The sequence below is a fragment of the Cygnus olor genome, chromosome 2 (genome assembly GCF_009769625.2).
Source record: "Cygnus olor isolate bCygOlo1 chromosome 2, bCygOlo1.pri.v2, whole genome shotgun sequence".
Classification (NCBI taxonomy): domain Eukaryota; kingdom Metazoa; phylum Chordata; class Aves; order Anseriformes; family Anatidae; genus Cygnus; species Cygnus olor.
In genome coordinates, this window is record NC_049170.1 from 138927869 (window position 1) to 138943722 (window position 15854).

At 45.1% G+C, this 15854-nt stretch overlaps 1 protein-coding gene across 2 annotated transcripts in view; it reads right to left on the reverse strand.

Moving 5' to 3' along the window:
• SNX31 (sorting nexin 31) overlaps positions 1–10870 on the reverse strand; it is a 31154-nt gene extending 20284 nt beyond the window's left edge. The window contains exons 1-4 of one of the 2 annotated variants that reach the window (XM_040548638.1): positions 10699–10868; positions 10546–10620; positions 4825–4939; positions 3717–3781 (exon numbers count right to left, since the gene is read on the reverse strand). In XM_040548638.1, the coding sequence (XP_040404572.1) occupies positions 3717–3781; positions 4825–4939; positions 10546–10620; positions 10699–10764 (321 nt within the window). In that variant the 5' untranslated portion in view covers positions 10765–10868. Of the gene's footprint in view, positions 1–3716; positions 3782–4824; positions 4940–10545; positions 10621–10698 lie in introns of both variants that reach the window. The other variant, XM_040548639.1, reaches the window with a different exon arrangement.
• Between the last annotated feature and the right edge of the window lie 4984 nt (positions 10871–15854).

The window sequence follows — 15854 nt, forward strand, 5'->3', positions numbered from 1 at the left end:
TAATGACTGGCTGCACTCCCAGCCGCACCCCGAATATATCGCATTAATCCACGGATGTCCAACACAGAGACAGATCGTGCTCTCGGATTACATTCAGGGATAGAGATGGTCTGCATTAAAATGAGGCTGACAGTGATGTACACACCTGCTCATACTTTCTCCTGATGAAAAAGAGCAGGAAGCAACACAGCCACAAAGGTCTCATCTTGTTAACGTTAATGACTTCCTGCAAGAACTGTGCCTTTTGTCATTAGGGGCTGGAGGCAGCAGGATATATGCTGAATCTGTCTCTCCGGCTTGCTCACTGGCCAAGTTTTCAGAGCCAAGACGAGGAGGGGGTAAGGGTGGCACATTATGAGTCTGGTTATTCAACTGGACTACTCAGTGGTGCTGGTTAATCTTTCGGTGATGCTTGTTTTGAGCAAAGCATCCATTATGCAAAGCTGCTTCCACGAGCACCAGGAGCCCCGCGGTCCCCTGAGGGTCCCCCGAGGAGATGAGGCTGCTGGCGAGACAGACGCAACATGCATGCTATCAGGAGCAAACTGTGACAACCTACACAACTGGTGCTGAGCAAAAACGAGGGCCTAGGAGGCAGGGTTAAACTGCATGGGCTTGTCTCCGCTTGAAAAGTTCGCCCTGCTAGACATGGTCAGGGGAATGCAGCAGGCTGGCATGATACTGAATGCAGATATGTCACCTCCAGCACTGTGTCAGTTGTGGTTCCCACACAGCACTCCCACTCTGTGGGTCTTGGCACACCCTTCACAACCCCATTCTGAAGTAAAACACAGGGCAAAAACCAAAAAGGCCTCAAGTTCAGCTTGTTTTTTTTTTTTTTTCCTTTGCATCTACAAACAGCTTCACCTAGAAGCTAAATGCTGCTAAGACAAGCCAAGAAAATGAAGCTTCTGCAAGCACTAACAGACTGAGAGGACAGCTCTAATGAAATAGAGAAGTGAAGGTGAAAAAAAGTCAGCAGTATGCTAGACTAGATCTTGCCTAAAAATCAATCTTCTTATTCTATTTAAACCGAAGCCTCGCATTATAAAAACAGCAGTGTTTTTACTTGCAGACAGACCTGTGCTCAATAAATAGCTGCGGGGGCAGAGAAGTCACAGGCCAAGTCCCACTCCTCATCACCTGCAGTGGGGTGTCTCTGCCACTTCTCCCACATCAGCTGGCAGGCTGCTTGTACAAGTGTGCATTAACTTGCTCCAGGTAGAGCCAGAGCCAGCCCACATCACTGATGGAAAGGGAGCCTGCTGTTTCATCACGTTCATGATGTTTCATTGAATCATCGATTAATCATCCCTCTTGTCATGTAACAAAAAGAGCAAGTTTGAGGGGATTGCCTGGTTTTAGCACTCTAGCAGCAACACAAACTCTCACTGCGTTCACTCCTAAGCGCTGCCTACACGTCTTCAACATCAGAGAAGGAAAGCACAATGCAGAGGTACTTTAAAGACAAACATCACTCCACGTCTTTCAAAACTGTTACAGAAGCTTTGTCACTCTGCCATAAAACGTTTCACAAGTCCCTTAATATACTAGTAGCTACGGGAACACACACACAACGAAGCCAGCCTGTTGAATGAGATTCCTTAATAGCCAAAATGAATACTTATTCAAACGTCTGCTGCACCAATTAAAGGCACTGTGCACAGCTAATGACAGTGGATGCGCTCACGGCTTTCGCAAAGTTATTTGATCTTTTGATCTCTCTTAGCAGTTTGTTCTTTGCCATAATGAAAGAACACAAAGCGCTGCTGCTATTTGTATTATGAAGCAGTAATTGTGTAAGCACGACAATTATAAGCTGAAATTGTAAACTGAAAAAGCTGGAGAACTACTGTCTTTGCCAAGCAGGAAGCTTAGACGTTGTATGAGAGTTGTATGAGACGTTGTATGAAAATCCATTGTACTGTGGAACAGAAATTTGGGTTAATTTTATGTCTCGAGAATGTACTGACCTGGCACTAACATTTAAGGTATAATTCAGTGCCTACCTTGAAATCTGCTAAATAACTGACGGCTTTTGGCAGCACAATCATCACTTGCCTTAATAAGCATGCACATAACTGTAAGTCAAATAAGTCCTGCACACATCCTGATCGAGGGTCGCCTCCCCTCACCAGAAGTGCCTGCATTAAAGAAAGAAACCTGGATGTACAGCATTATTTATGAAGGTATGTTAAAAGAAATCCACAACGCTGCCATGACAAAAACCATCTTTAGACACTGCAAATGTGCACTTTCAAAACTTACTTCTTGCCAGAACTTTGTTAGAAAAAGTCAGTTGGCATTGTTTGAGGGAAAACTGCAGGCATTCCTGACAGATTTAACTTTCTGTAGCAGACCTGTTATCAGTCTAATCAAGACTAATTAAGACTCAACAGTAATGGCTTGGAGTTATCTTTCGGGCTATAACAGGCACTGGATCAGAACTGAAGAGAGTGCTTCTCATGAAGGAAATTCTTAATGGGAAAGGGGCTTCTCATCCACTGGCTTGAGCACTTTGGTACATCTGAATTTAAGAGACTGTAAATAAACTATTTCTTTTTATTTACAAAGTACATAGGGAAAATCTTTCTAGAATTTGTTAGGAATGTTTCTCCACAACATTTTCTACAGCTTTCCTGAACCCTCCTTCCACACCTTAATTGCATATAGAAGTCAAGAGGCCTTCAGACACAGAACTATTATTTGGTCCTTCAGAATTTCCCCTCGACAAAAACTCACTGGAAGAAAGGGTACAGAGACACTAGCAGCATGCCACACACTTCCTAGAAAACTGAAGCAGCATCCTCTTCCTCCAAGTGCTGCTGGAGTTGCAGTGTGCCCATCCCTTGCAGAACACACTAGGCCAGGATGGAGCAGAGGATAAATATCCTCTCTCTTAGTATGCTCATTACTTGCAGCTCCACGCCGTGCTAGCTGAACTCATCAGCTGTCTGGCTGTGTCTGGGTAGCACAGGCAGAGCTTCTGGCCACTTGCAAAGCCAGGTGAACACACCTAAAAGTCCCTAAGGAATCACGACCGATTTCTGATTACACATTTACAACAGAGCTAGCACTACAGCAGAGAGTACATATGCTCATAAAACTTGATGATTATTCTCTCTTCTCCCCTCCTTCTATGCTTTTCCTCCAGCTCTCCGTCCCTGCCAAAGAATCATACATGTCATGGGCCAAATTAAAGCAGATTTCAAAAGCCATCCGGGCTGCAGCAACCCAAATACACGCCAGACTATGCCCATCACTACAGTTACAAGATAAGAGAACCTGACATTTCCACAGCAGTCATCAATATACTTATCAGCACAAAGTACTGACACAACCAAAAAGCATTTACAGTTGCAAAATCCAAGAGAGGATGTAATCCCTCTATTGAGCTCTCACAAAGACTCTTCTGGGAACTGTTTAGAGGCAAAAAAGATTCATCAGATATGCCACAGGACGTAACAACAAAGCAAACAGCTCTTTCCATGTGAGAAGCAAGTTTGTACATGAACAAAACAATAGCAATGCTACTATTATTGCCACCTAGGCTTCACAGAGAGCACACTGTCACCAGAACTCATGGCTTTACAAGACCGATATGCTAAGAACACAAGGAAAGGAAGATAGCAAAGGAAGCCTTTAACTCAGGAGGTAGGATAACATTTCAACTCTTTCATGTAACAAATTTTTTGGCTGAAGAACTCAAAACTTACCAGCTGTAGCTTTCGGAAAAAGTTTATGAAGACATCACTCTTGGTAATGTTTGCATCCAAAGTAACTGAAAAACAAGAGTTAAAGGAGAAAAAGAGGACAACAAACTTAGCCAAAAGAGAATAAACATGGCCATTGTCTGAAAAAAATTAGATGTATACAATATGACTGCTGGTTAAACTGTCAGTGCTACTTTATCCATTCTTTGGTTTCTGCACAGCTGTCTTTAGGAGCCTGTTGTTAAATCACGTGAAGTCATGAACAGTGCAAGATATACATGGTGCTGTTCTCCTGAAGAGGGACTACACTAAAGTTCTTGGCCTCAACTCCATTCTCACTTATGGTCAGTAACTGTAAAAGGAACCATTGAAAACAAGACAGAGAGAGAGATTGAGAGAGAGAATCACTTCTTCAGGTAGTAAGATTTTCCAGACTAATCTTGAGTTTGCTTTGGAAGTCTTGACACAAAGTATTTGATGCCAGAGGCTATAAAACCACTTTAAACTCATCCCCTGCCACACACCCTTTTGGGGGGGAGTAGTCAAAATGTATGGTTTTTTTTTTAATTATTATTATTTTTGTTGTTGTTTTTTAAATCTCTTGGCCTCTATGAAACTCACAAGATACATTCCAGTGACCCTGCAGGCCTGGTTTATAACTCTGCTCGCTACACCTGAGATTGAATTTATCTACAAACTCTTTTATCTTGTTATAATTATCATGTCTGCCTGGCAGCCCTTGAAGGGAAGAGGTTTACTCAGAGCCCAGTTCCACGTTACACTCCCACCAGTCCAACGGCCTGTCTTCTTTTTTGCCTTCCCCTTTTTCCTCCCAGGCACGAGTTATCACACCTGACCCTGTGCCAGCTGTGTGTGAAGCTGCACCTTTGTATTTTGAGAAAGCTGAAGAAGAAATTAAGAGGAAAAATATGATATGCTGGTGAATCAATGGACAGGACAAGGCTGCAACACTCAGCCCCTGCCTTTTAGGCACGTCCCTGCTCAGCTCAGTGTAGAAGGTAAAGCACCCTACGGTCACGTTTGTGGACGCATCCTCAGAGGTTTCAGCCCTGTGTGTGGCAGCTGATCAGGTTGTTACAGGCAGACTTACCGTTCTGAAGGTACTGCTCCAGCTGAGACCGTCTCTCATCTGCCATCGACTTGGTCATCGCCAGGTAAAACTTTGGAGGGAAAGCAGGCACAGTGCTCCCAAAAACCTGCCTCAGCTGCAAAACAGCCAAAGGAAAACTCTCCATCAGTGAAGGTGGTCATAGTTTCCAAGAAGCTTTTGATGCTCTTTTGTTTTGACAGGAGGTGATGCTGAGCTAGTGCAGATACCTGCTCAGCACCTCCCTGGTGGCCCTCAGGGCCCATTGCAAGGGCTAAATGGGGACCTTTGCCTGAGCAGCCAACAGAAGACAAGCCCAAGAGAGCAGCCTCTTTTGATGGGTGTCTCGGTTTTAGCCCTACCACTTCCTTTGGAGCTCCTGCTTCGAGTCAGAAAAGTAGCATTGTATTAACCTTATCAGCTAGGTCTACTACACCTCGTTGGCAAACACAATAAGGTTACAGAGGTCTTCTCTTTCCAATAAGTCCATATAGGATCTCTTTAACCTATCACAGAACTACAGATTAAAAACTTCATTAAAAAAAAAAAAGTTGGTGACTTCTGCCACCTCAGGGGCTTTTATTATTTTGCTATCTTTCATCAGATCACATAATATTGTCAATGAAACAGAGAATCTTTCAGAAACACAAACTATTTGAAAGATGGACTCTTCCTCCAGCTACATTAGCTGGCTAATAAGAGTATAATGTCTGTACAAACCTACCTCATTTATAAACAGACCTGAAAGGACTGCAAAACCACAATTACAGTATTGTACTAAAACATAAGACATTTCCAACGTAGGTTTGGGAAGTAGTTGGTCACTTGAAAGTATAAAGTCTCTGCTCTGACATTTTCCAACCTGTGGTCTTAAAGGGGACAGCAAGTTTGCATCAAGCATGCTTCTGTTTATTGCATCTTCAAGTTAAGTGATGCTAAACTCTGCTGGATGTTGAGTTTCACTCTGACAGTACCATAGGTGAGCAGGCTACTTCAAACTTCTAATACTTTGTTTAGGCAAATTATCTCAAGACAAGAATAAGCTCTGCTTACTTTCCCAATATACACAGTACTAAACACAACACAAATCAGTTAGCCTGTCTGGAAACCTTCTTTCACCTAAATCAAAACCATCTGGCATCCGATCAGTAAACTGACGCTCCTATAGCATGTGGAGACATTACTACTAATTAAATTTTCAGCACCAGTATTCAACTCAGCAGTCAGTGTCACTAAATCCTGTGAGCTGACTTCTTCCTCCGGGCCCAGCTGCCCAAGTCTTTTGTATGATTCCAGCAGCTGAAGCTTGGAGAAGAAAAAAATGTTTACTTGTGCAAAAATTAGCAATACCTTCTCCCACTTGTCAGATAAAAAGAGAAGTCAGGCATACCCTCACAGCTCCACTTTCCCTACATTGGCAACACGTTGCTGTTTCTGAGTTCTTGATTACTAGATACGTGTGAATTGCTCCAAGATACACAGCACAAAAGAGTTAGATAGCACTACATGCTTTGGTTTTATGGAAAGCTAACAGTAATAGCTGCTATAGAGTGCTTTTTATCTTCAAAGTCCTTCACGTATATGATCTTCCCCCAGGAGTGAAAAATATTATCTCTGTTCTACAGGCAGGCAAAGTGGGGAGCTAGAGCAAATTTGCCAGGAGCTGGAGCCACAATCACTACCAGGACGTCCTCTCTCCTCCCTCTCTGTTCAGGCCATGCATCCCCTGCAAAGCTGCACCATCTGTTATCACCCATCTGCACAAACCGAGACTCTGGCCTATATATTTTTTTTTAATAAAGAAAAAAAATCATCTCCGTGCTGGCTGCTTGGCAAATTTCTTGAAATACAGTTGTGTGTCCTCAGGATCAGGGCTACAGAGAAGAGAAGCTTCTCCCTGCCAATTAGACTTTTTCATATGTCAAGGAGTTACAGAAACACGACCCTAAATTCTGAAGTTTTCACAGACCCAACAGCCCAGGCTACATTTCACATGCAAGCCAGCACCAACATAGAATCACAGAACCATTAAGGTTGGAAAAGACCTCCAAGATCACCTGGTCCAACCATCCCCCTACCACCAACGTCACCCACTAAACCATGTCCCTAAGCACCACGTCCAACCTTTCCTTGAACACCCCCAGGGACGGTGACTCCATCACCTCCCTGGGCAACCCGTCCCAATGCCTGACTGCTCTTTCTGAGAAGAAATGTCTCCTCATTTCCAACCTGAACCTCCCCTGGCACAACTAGAGGCACAGAACACCACATCTGGTGGTGCCAGGCACCAACAGCCTGCGCATTGCTGCCCTGCCAGGCCAACACCACTGCCAGAGTCAGGTCCTCCTCCCCCAAATCTGCTTCACACCGTTCTTCCTTAAGTCTCTGTGTTTGTTTCTCCAGCCTAAAGCCACCCAACACAAGACGCGCGTCTCAGCCCCGTGCGCCAGGGTGCCCTGCACACTGCAGCTGTCTCTTAGCTGGACCTAGTCGACCAGCCACGTACTTCCAAGTCCTCCTGCCCACAGGCTGTCCAGGGGGAGATCTCTCATTCTTCAGCCTCCCTGTATCTCTGGCCAAGCGGCTCCTTTGCAGGCACTGTGTGCATCTCCTGCCACCACTGCACAGCAGCAGGCTGAGGCAGTCCTGCCTCGCTGCCCAGCGCCAGGCACAGCCCCACTGCCAGCTCCCCACCACAGGGCAAGAGCCAGGGGCAGGAACACCCACAGGACTACAACAAGCAGCTTGGTTTTTGCTGTGCTGGGAGCCCAGGTAGGATGCTCCAGCCTTGTAGAGGAGTATTTATTCTTCCTCCACAACTTCCACCTCAAAGAGCCACAGATAGAGCAGCTTCCCTAAGTACGACAACTTTAAAAGCTAATCTCTCCAAAAAGGGGAGTAAAGACACGTGCTACAGTTGGTGCTGTTTCTTTTTCATCTTTCTGCAATAAATTATTTCCTCCTCAGCAGGAGGCATCATCAGTTTGAAAGTGTAATTGAATTAATCACCTCTTACTTGGTCAAATCCCATCAGTTTGCTTTTGGGACAGGTTCTGCCTATGCTGTACAGACGAGTCCTTTCACCCAGGACCACACTCCATCATCGGTGTGCTGATGCCAAAGTCAGACAGAGCACCAGAAACGAAACTGTTAACCCAGGAAAACAGAGCAACACTGTAACTGTAAAACTGTCGCAAAAGGATTATATAGAGTGAGCAGGGCTCTGGGCATTGCCTTTTCAGTTACCTGATTAAATAGAAGAAAAAAAAAAAAGAAAAGAAAAATAAGGAGACACCATTCTAAGATTAAAAATGATTAAAACATGTTACAACCGAAGATATACATGAATACATGCAGAAGCTGTCAAGCTCTCAAAGGTACTTAATGTCAGGTGTGCCTGACGCTGCCACTCCTGCTGAAGCTGCCCCCAGACACTTGCAGAGAGCAGCTGCACAGGTCTTGGCTTAGCAAGAGCAAACAATAGGGAAGGCTGCCTAACAGGTATGGCATTTGTCCTGGCAAAGGGAGCCTGGCCCTCCTGTTTTCCTTCCTACTGCTAGCATTTAACACCTAAATCTTCAGACAGAGGAGTTTGGGATACCTGGGTTTCCCACAACTGAAAGCCCTAGCTCCTAAAACAAGAGGAGGAAGGGGAGAAGGCAGAGCCATGACTTACAGCCAACGCAAAGCCCCAGCTCCCATGGGATGGGCAAGGGAGCAAATCCTCATGTGAGGGACGCTTTCTGGCAACCCTCAGTCGAGTGCAATGCACTGCTCTCCTCAGCAGTTCTGACTGCCCACCCTGAGCAACTCCTAAGCAAGATCTCTTTTAGGATATCATTTCTGGTCGTTCGCACCTTCCTGTATACCACTCCCCTTGGGCACTGCTTAGGGCTGTGAATCCCCTTTGGTAATAAGACACCTCAGGGTAAGGAAACGCAGCCCAGACTCTGCATGGCTGCACCTCCCCGTTCAGCAGTGCATCCAGGGCCTCATACATGCTGTTATGCTATGCCATCTACTACTGATTCCTGAACAGTTGCTCCCTTCAGGCAGTCCTTTTGTAGAGAGCAACTGCCCTGGGAGGCAGCAAGGAATGGGTTATGGGAATGCCAAACGAGCACTCACAATATATAAAGGGATAGAGGGGAGACAAAGGCACAGCAAGAGAAAAGGGACAGGTAAGGCACAGCATCAGGAAAAAAGAAATACATTTATTTCTGGTTTTGCATCACAGTTTAGAAGAGGAGCTTCTAGAGGTAAAATGGCAGAGCTTTAGAAATCACTGCACTGAAGGCGATCAGAGGTGCAACAAATAGAGCAGCACATCCAAAAAAGGCCAGAGACAAACCTTCCAGAGAAGCGTTCAAGCAATACTGTCAGGTATAATCATACAAAAAATCTGTCCACAAGGAAAGCTGATTTGTAATTTGTGCCCTGCATCCATCACAGAATTGTTGCTTCCATGAGACTTTGTGGCCACTACGTGTGATCTGGTCAGGAAGCTGAATTACCCTGTCCTGGAGTTTAAGGTGTCCTCTTTGTCCTTATTGTTCTACCTTAAGAGAATATTCCAATTAAAATAAGGAGAAAATGACATAATAACTATAAACAAGCAGCCTCACATAACTACAGGGAGGACAATTAAGGGACAGAAGTGTACTGCTAAGCCCGAAGACCAAGTGTGGCAGCTAACAACAGCAGGCCTGAACAAATTAAAAACACAAACTTGCTAATGAGTTGTAAAGTCCATCATGAAGGTAAACTGTCAGTTACAGGGGACAAAGAGAAGGGAAAGATTTTGCTGAGAGTACTAATGAAGCTCAAACCTCGAGCAAGAAATGGTAAGTAAGTCTTAAAGAAAAAGCAAACAAAAAGCTGGCTGATTACTTGAGATATGTTATCCGAAATGCTCCATTAACCAAAGCAAAATATTACTGTCAGAGCTCCCACAGGGAAAAGAATTGCAGAGCTGGGACACGAGAGCACGCTTCAGCAAACATCGCTTCCAGTGGTAGCCCTGCTCCTGACCCCTTCTTGACTACCCTTCAGCGGTGCCACTACAACTGTGTGTGCCAGCACACAGATTTGGGAGAGGTGGACAGGTCCCCCTGGCTGGCAGAGTTGTTCCCAGGGGGTCCCATCACTGAAACTGGAGGCTGGTAAAAAGAAGAGCACCCACTTAGCCCAGCGCCAGGAGCAGGGCTAAGAGAAGCAGGGCTGTGGAGGTAAGTTCAGGCTGCGCAGAGGGGATGTTAGCGGGGACCCAGGCTGGTGGAAGGAGTGGGAGGGATCGCACTTGGAAGATCTTGCCAAGGGCTGGCAAAGGTTAGAGGGATCAGGTTAGCACAGTGACTGCTGGCTGGCCAGCCTGCTTCCACTGAAGAGCTCAACGTCACATGTTCTTTGCTCCTCCTAACAACACCAGGGGGAAAATGGAGGGGAAAGGGACTGAGGCCAAAGGGATAAGAAACAAAACAACAGCAAAGAGAGACATCGTCATGCGGACTCACCCAGGAATAATCACTGGGACCACACAGCAACCCCCACTGCTCCTAGGGCTGCCCCAGGCCCCCTTACACAGGACAGGGCCACCCCCAAGGGGTGTGCGGGTGCACTTCAAGCCAGAGGATCCCACCCTTGGGATTTCCCCAGCCATTTTCTCCAGAGGAGTGGTGTCAGGGGAAGGAGGCTGAGGGGAAGAAGCTGAATCCCAGCCCTCACCTGCTCATCCCAGCGGTGCAGCTGGCGGTACCGAGCCTTGCCGAACAGGAAGCCCTCCAGGAACAGGGAGTAGAGCTGCAAGCACAGAGCTGTCAGAGCCGTGACCAAGCCCCCCACCATCCACCTACACACCCACCCTGGCCCCAAGCCCACCACATAGTGGCCCCCTCGCCCCTCCCGCAGCTCCTCAGTGGCGGGGATGCTGAAGTGCAGCTTCATGGCTGGGGCAGGCCCTGGCTTGGCTTTGGGAGGGAGCACGAGCTGAGGAGCAGGGCTGGTGCCACCCAGCAGGGCCTCAGCAGGGCCTCAGCAGGGCCTCAGCAGGGCCTCAGGAGGGCTAGAGGTGAAGCTGGGGTGAAATTAAAGGTTAATGAGCGTGGGTAATGAGCGTGGGGCAGTGCTCATGGGGAGAGCTGTGCCCACGCCCATCATGGGGCCGGGAAACCTGAGGCCAAAGGCGTAACAGGGTTAGAAGCAGGTTCAACTCTGCCCTGGGACGTTTTGTCTATCGCTAATTACGTTAAGGATAAAGGCAAGTTTCACTCGCCCTATTTCCTAACTTCTCTTCTGAGAATTTCTGCTACTACTGAGGAAAAGACACTGACACAGCCAGGACTTTGTGTGTGAGTGGAAGCACTCGTAGCCTTACGCAAGCAGTGCTCCTGGAGACACAAAACGAGCTAATCAACATGGTGGTAACACAGCTGAAACCCTGCTCCTGCTAATTGGCACACAGTACTTTGGTTTCACCAAAAAGCTCTTTGTAAGAGGAAAAAAAAAAGTTTTGGAAAGGCTATGATTCATTTGATGACCTGAGGAAAACCCCTTCCCAGTGGAACAAGGTTTTGTACATATTTTTCAGAAAGTAAAACAAACTGGAAATTCTAGAGAAAATGGAGAAGAGTAAGGCAAATAACATTGTGTAACATGTTTGATAACTTGATTTGTTTTTCTCCTTCATCTGTGCAGCCGAATATAACCAGTCTGACAACTTCTGGAGCACCCACGCAACCGCCCTCTTACAGAGCCGGCTTTGCAGATCCCAGTGTCACAGCTGCCCCGTTGGACCTGGAGGTGAGGCACCTGCACCCTGGGGAGCTCTAGCAGAGTCTTCCTTCCTCTCCCTGCATGCATCCTCATTCACATCCCAAGTCACTTTGGAAATCCACATCTCCACCTGGGAGGTAAGGTAGCTGTGTAAGGAGTTGGATGGCAAAATGTAAGGTATAGGCAGACAGAGGAAAGATTTATGTACCAGGCCATAGGCTGGAGTTTTCCCCTTCTGCTGTCATTCTAGGTTGGTGGTTTTTTCTCATCTGCATGACTCTGGTTCCTCTCTGGAAAACCACAGGAGAGGAAACCAAGATACCTTTGGTGGCAGATCTCTCTAACAGAGGCAAGAGAGAGGATGAAACAAGCTTCTCCTTACAGGTGTGACAATGCAATATGTTTAGGGCCCACTTTTGATACTGGCTTCAGGTTTAACCTAGACTGTGTGTAACCCACAGTCCTTGTCAATGCATTGTGACACAAACAGCTAACCTTCCCAGGGCATCACTTTTGTTTTTTGAGTGCTCAGACATTACATGGAACACTTTAAACTATGCTCAGAGCTATCAAAAAAGTGTGTATCTCTGGGCAGCTAGAGCCAGCTGGACTGTGACTTGATTAGGGATGTTTCTTTAGCAGGTTACCTGGGGAGCAGGAGACTATTTGGCTGCTGCTCTTAGTACATAATGTGCAACAGGCCCATTATGTTGGCCAAGCTTATCACTTCCTTTTTTTTCCTTAATGATTACATTCAATCCCAATTCAATAAGTGAGAAATCTAAGAAATGTTTCAAATTATTTTATTTTTGAAAAATATTCTTTCTTTTGTTCTTGTTGCCCTACTCCTTGAAAGGGTGCTTCGACTATACATGTACCTTGTAGTCTTTGTGTAGCCAAGAATATTTGTTTCAAAATTGCATGCACTGCTGCATCCTAAGGACTTGTAACCCTGCCAGCTGCATTTTCATTTGGGTACAACTAACATCTGTCATTATCAACTACATCCTACAGAAGGTAAGATGGACTAAAAGCTTTTCTTCACATACTTGTAGCACATGGACCCGTTCCCAAGTGATGGTGGTTATGCTGCTGGCATGCTGAGGCCTCTGCCTGCCTTGTTGAGGAGTTGTATCTGTGGTTTTTTGTTGATTTTTTTTTTGGTGTGTTCCTCCTTCTGTCATATCAAATGAAGAAAAAACTGTGAAGAAGGGAGGCAGTGAGATACAGGGCTCAGAAGAGACAGGATCCCAAATGAAAATTGCCAGCCAGTGTGAGTAATGTGTAGAAGGATTTCTTCAGTCTTGACATGAAAACAGAGAGGTCCTGTGTCTAGACCGACTCCCTTTGCTAGCTCTGGAGTTGCAGATCCTTTTTAAGTCAGCATGCTGCCTTTGAGACTCCATCAAAGACCTGAAGCATTTTCAGCAACTCCAATGGAAAGATCACTCACAGAAACGGAGCTTCCTGCTTAATCCCAAGTAGCATGGTCGGAACTGCTGGTGATGGAGAGCTTTGTGCCATGCCTCCAACAGCTCAGTGAATTGTGGTCCTAAGGACAGAACTCTCTGCAGGCTCCCTTTAACGCATCAGTTTGGACAACTCTGCAATAAACCATCCCCCTTCACCCCACAAATTATCCAAGTTACTCGAAGCAGAAACACGTCTAAGAATTCAGAAAGCCCTTTTGCTAGGAATCCTAGTCCAAAACAGTAAGTGACCTTCTTTCCATGTTGTGTTTGTTGTCCGCAGAAATTATTAACGATGCTCCTGAGAAGGACGTGCATGTAAGTAGAAGGACTGAAGATCTCACTTGTTTAGTTTTTCAAAAGCAAGCATATAACCAATACAAACAGGCACTTTTAACACTGCCTGACACAGGAACATCTTGATTTCCACCACTTTGTCCTCTTAGGAGGACGTGTACCCCAGCACCCAATGGAATCCAAATTTCCTGGCCTTCTCTAGAGCAGCAAAGACAACGTGTGCAATCCAAATTGCCTCTGTACCAAACCTTGGATTTAGCTGCACATAAAGACACAGCCTACTTGGGAGAGCTGAGGGTGAATACAGCATTCATTCATTCAAATCACCATTCATTTCAAGAGCAGGCTTTTGGCCGCTGCTAAATTCTGAAGTGTTTGCTGTGGTTAGAGAATGGAAGAGGGAGAAGGAATGAAGGAATGAAATACCAGAGGATTCAGCAAAATCAGCTTAGTGCTGAGCAGTTGCAGGGCTGCAGAGGATCAGCGTAAGCCTCTGACACATGCTATGAGGGAATGCATAGCAGAAGGAAGTGACTGCCAATTAGACTGCCTTTAACCCAAGGGAACAACAATGTTCTACCTCTGCCGAGTAAATTGACTTTTCTGTGTGGTGAATTGTTTAAATTTAACAGTAGTACTCCAATGAAACATTGATAGAGACGCTAACAAAACATAGTTCGCTATCTCTAAGACCAAAAAAAAATGTAGATCAAATAGAAGACATCGATTAAATGTCTGTGATATACAGTGAGGAATTGCCATGTAATCAAGAGTGGGATGAAAAACCTAACAGACACAGGGTTTCATTTCCTTAAGTCTTCATAACCTCAGCAGAATTGCCTCACTATTTCCTTCTGTTACAGAAACTACCTAGTATTTCAGGCTGGTACAGATACTAATGCTTGACACACCCACAGAAGACTGGTGCAAAGCTGGAAGAATTCATTTTTTCCTCCTTTTTCTGTTTCCCCACATGCAAAAGGTTAAATAATTTGCACATTCTTACAGAATAAAAAAAAAAACTTGGTTTAACTCCTGCAGGCTCACTGAAGTCACATTATCTCTTATCTGGGGAAGCAAGAACTGAGGCAGGCTCTTAAGTTTCCTGCTAGGGCCCTTAAACACCTGCAAATAATTTGGTCTCTAGGTCTACCTTTTGACATCATGCAATTCTTCAACACATTATGGTGCTAAGGATTTTTAACTTTTAAAACCATTTCCAAAGCTTTAATGGCTTTTATAGTTGACATCACAAAGTTGTGCATTCAGCCTCTTATCATACACATTTCTTGTTTGAACTGCCTCCTTTGTAGGACTTACCAACCAATTTCAAAATTCTTAATTTCAGTCCCACACTGCAGCAAGACTGGAAACTAAAGGGCAACCCCATCTGCCTCCATCAGGACAGGAGTGAACATAAGAATTGTGCAAGCTTACCTTAACACTCCTTTAGTGAAGTGGGAAGTAAAGGATTCATTTATGCCAGACCACCTCTCTATGCTATGTTTATTTCTCAAATTCACTTAACAGAAAAAAAAAAAAACAAATTCGGAAGATCTCTGAACTAGGGGAAAAATAAAGTCTAATTTTTCAATTTATTTTTTTGGGGTGTGGGGACGGGATGCACACAATGACATCAGAAAGCATGCTGTAGGGCTTTAAGATTACAGCAATAGGTTCAGAAAACACTGGCCTCCTCCCCCATAAAACAGACTTCAGATAGCATTCTGCAAATAACTCACTAACTCCTTCTGTGACTCTGCAGAAATCATATCCTGTAAATACAACCACTGGAACCCAGTGGTTTGCAGTGTTTAAGGATCATGCTCTCCTCCCTGGGTAGATCTTTTTAAAACAAAGATGCTAACTTTGCTACTTCCTTTCTCCCCCCCACTTCATCACTTCTGCAGAACTAGTAAACGCCAAAACTGGGTAGAAAATGCCTCTCATTCTGCAAGTTTGCAGAAACTACAGCCTTAAAGGTAGGGGAAAGGGAAGCAATGCAGCAGCTGTAGGGTAACCCATCTGTAGATGGACAACTTCAACGTATCTGTTAACATACACAGTGAAAGAAGTTTATCAAAGACTTTCATTACTCTCTCCCTAGGTAGCTGATCACAAAATTAACTTCTTGCAAAACTCTTGACCTCAGTAAGGTCCTGTATCAGGTTAAAGGCAGCTCACAAACTAGTATTTTTATTCAGTTTTGCCATGTTTGGTTATTTACTTGGACATTTTTGGTGCACACAGGCTGAACTGTAGCTCCTATCAGGCCAGAGTGGAGAATCATGGAATAACCAAATCACTTAGGTTGGAAAAAATCTCTGAGATCTGGTCTAACCTTTAACCTATCACTGCAAGTCCACCATTAAACCATGTCACTAAGCCCTACAAGTTTTCTGACAGCCTCCAGGGATGGTGACAACTACTTCCCCGGGCAGCCTGTTCCAATACTTCACAACCCTCTCAGTGTAGAAATTTCTCCTAATATTGAAA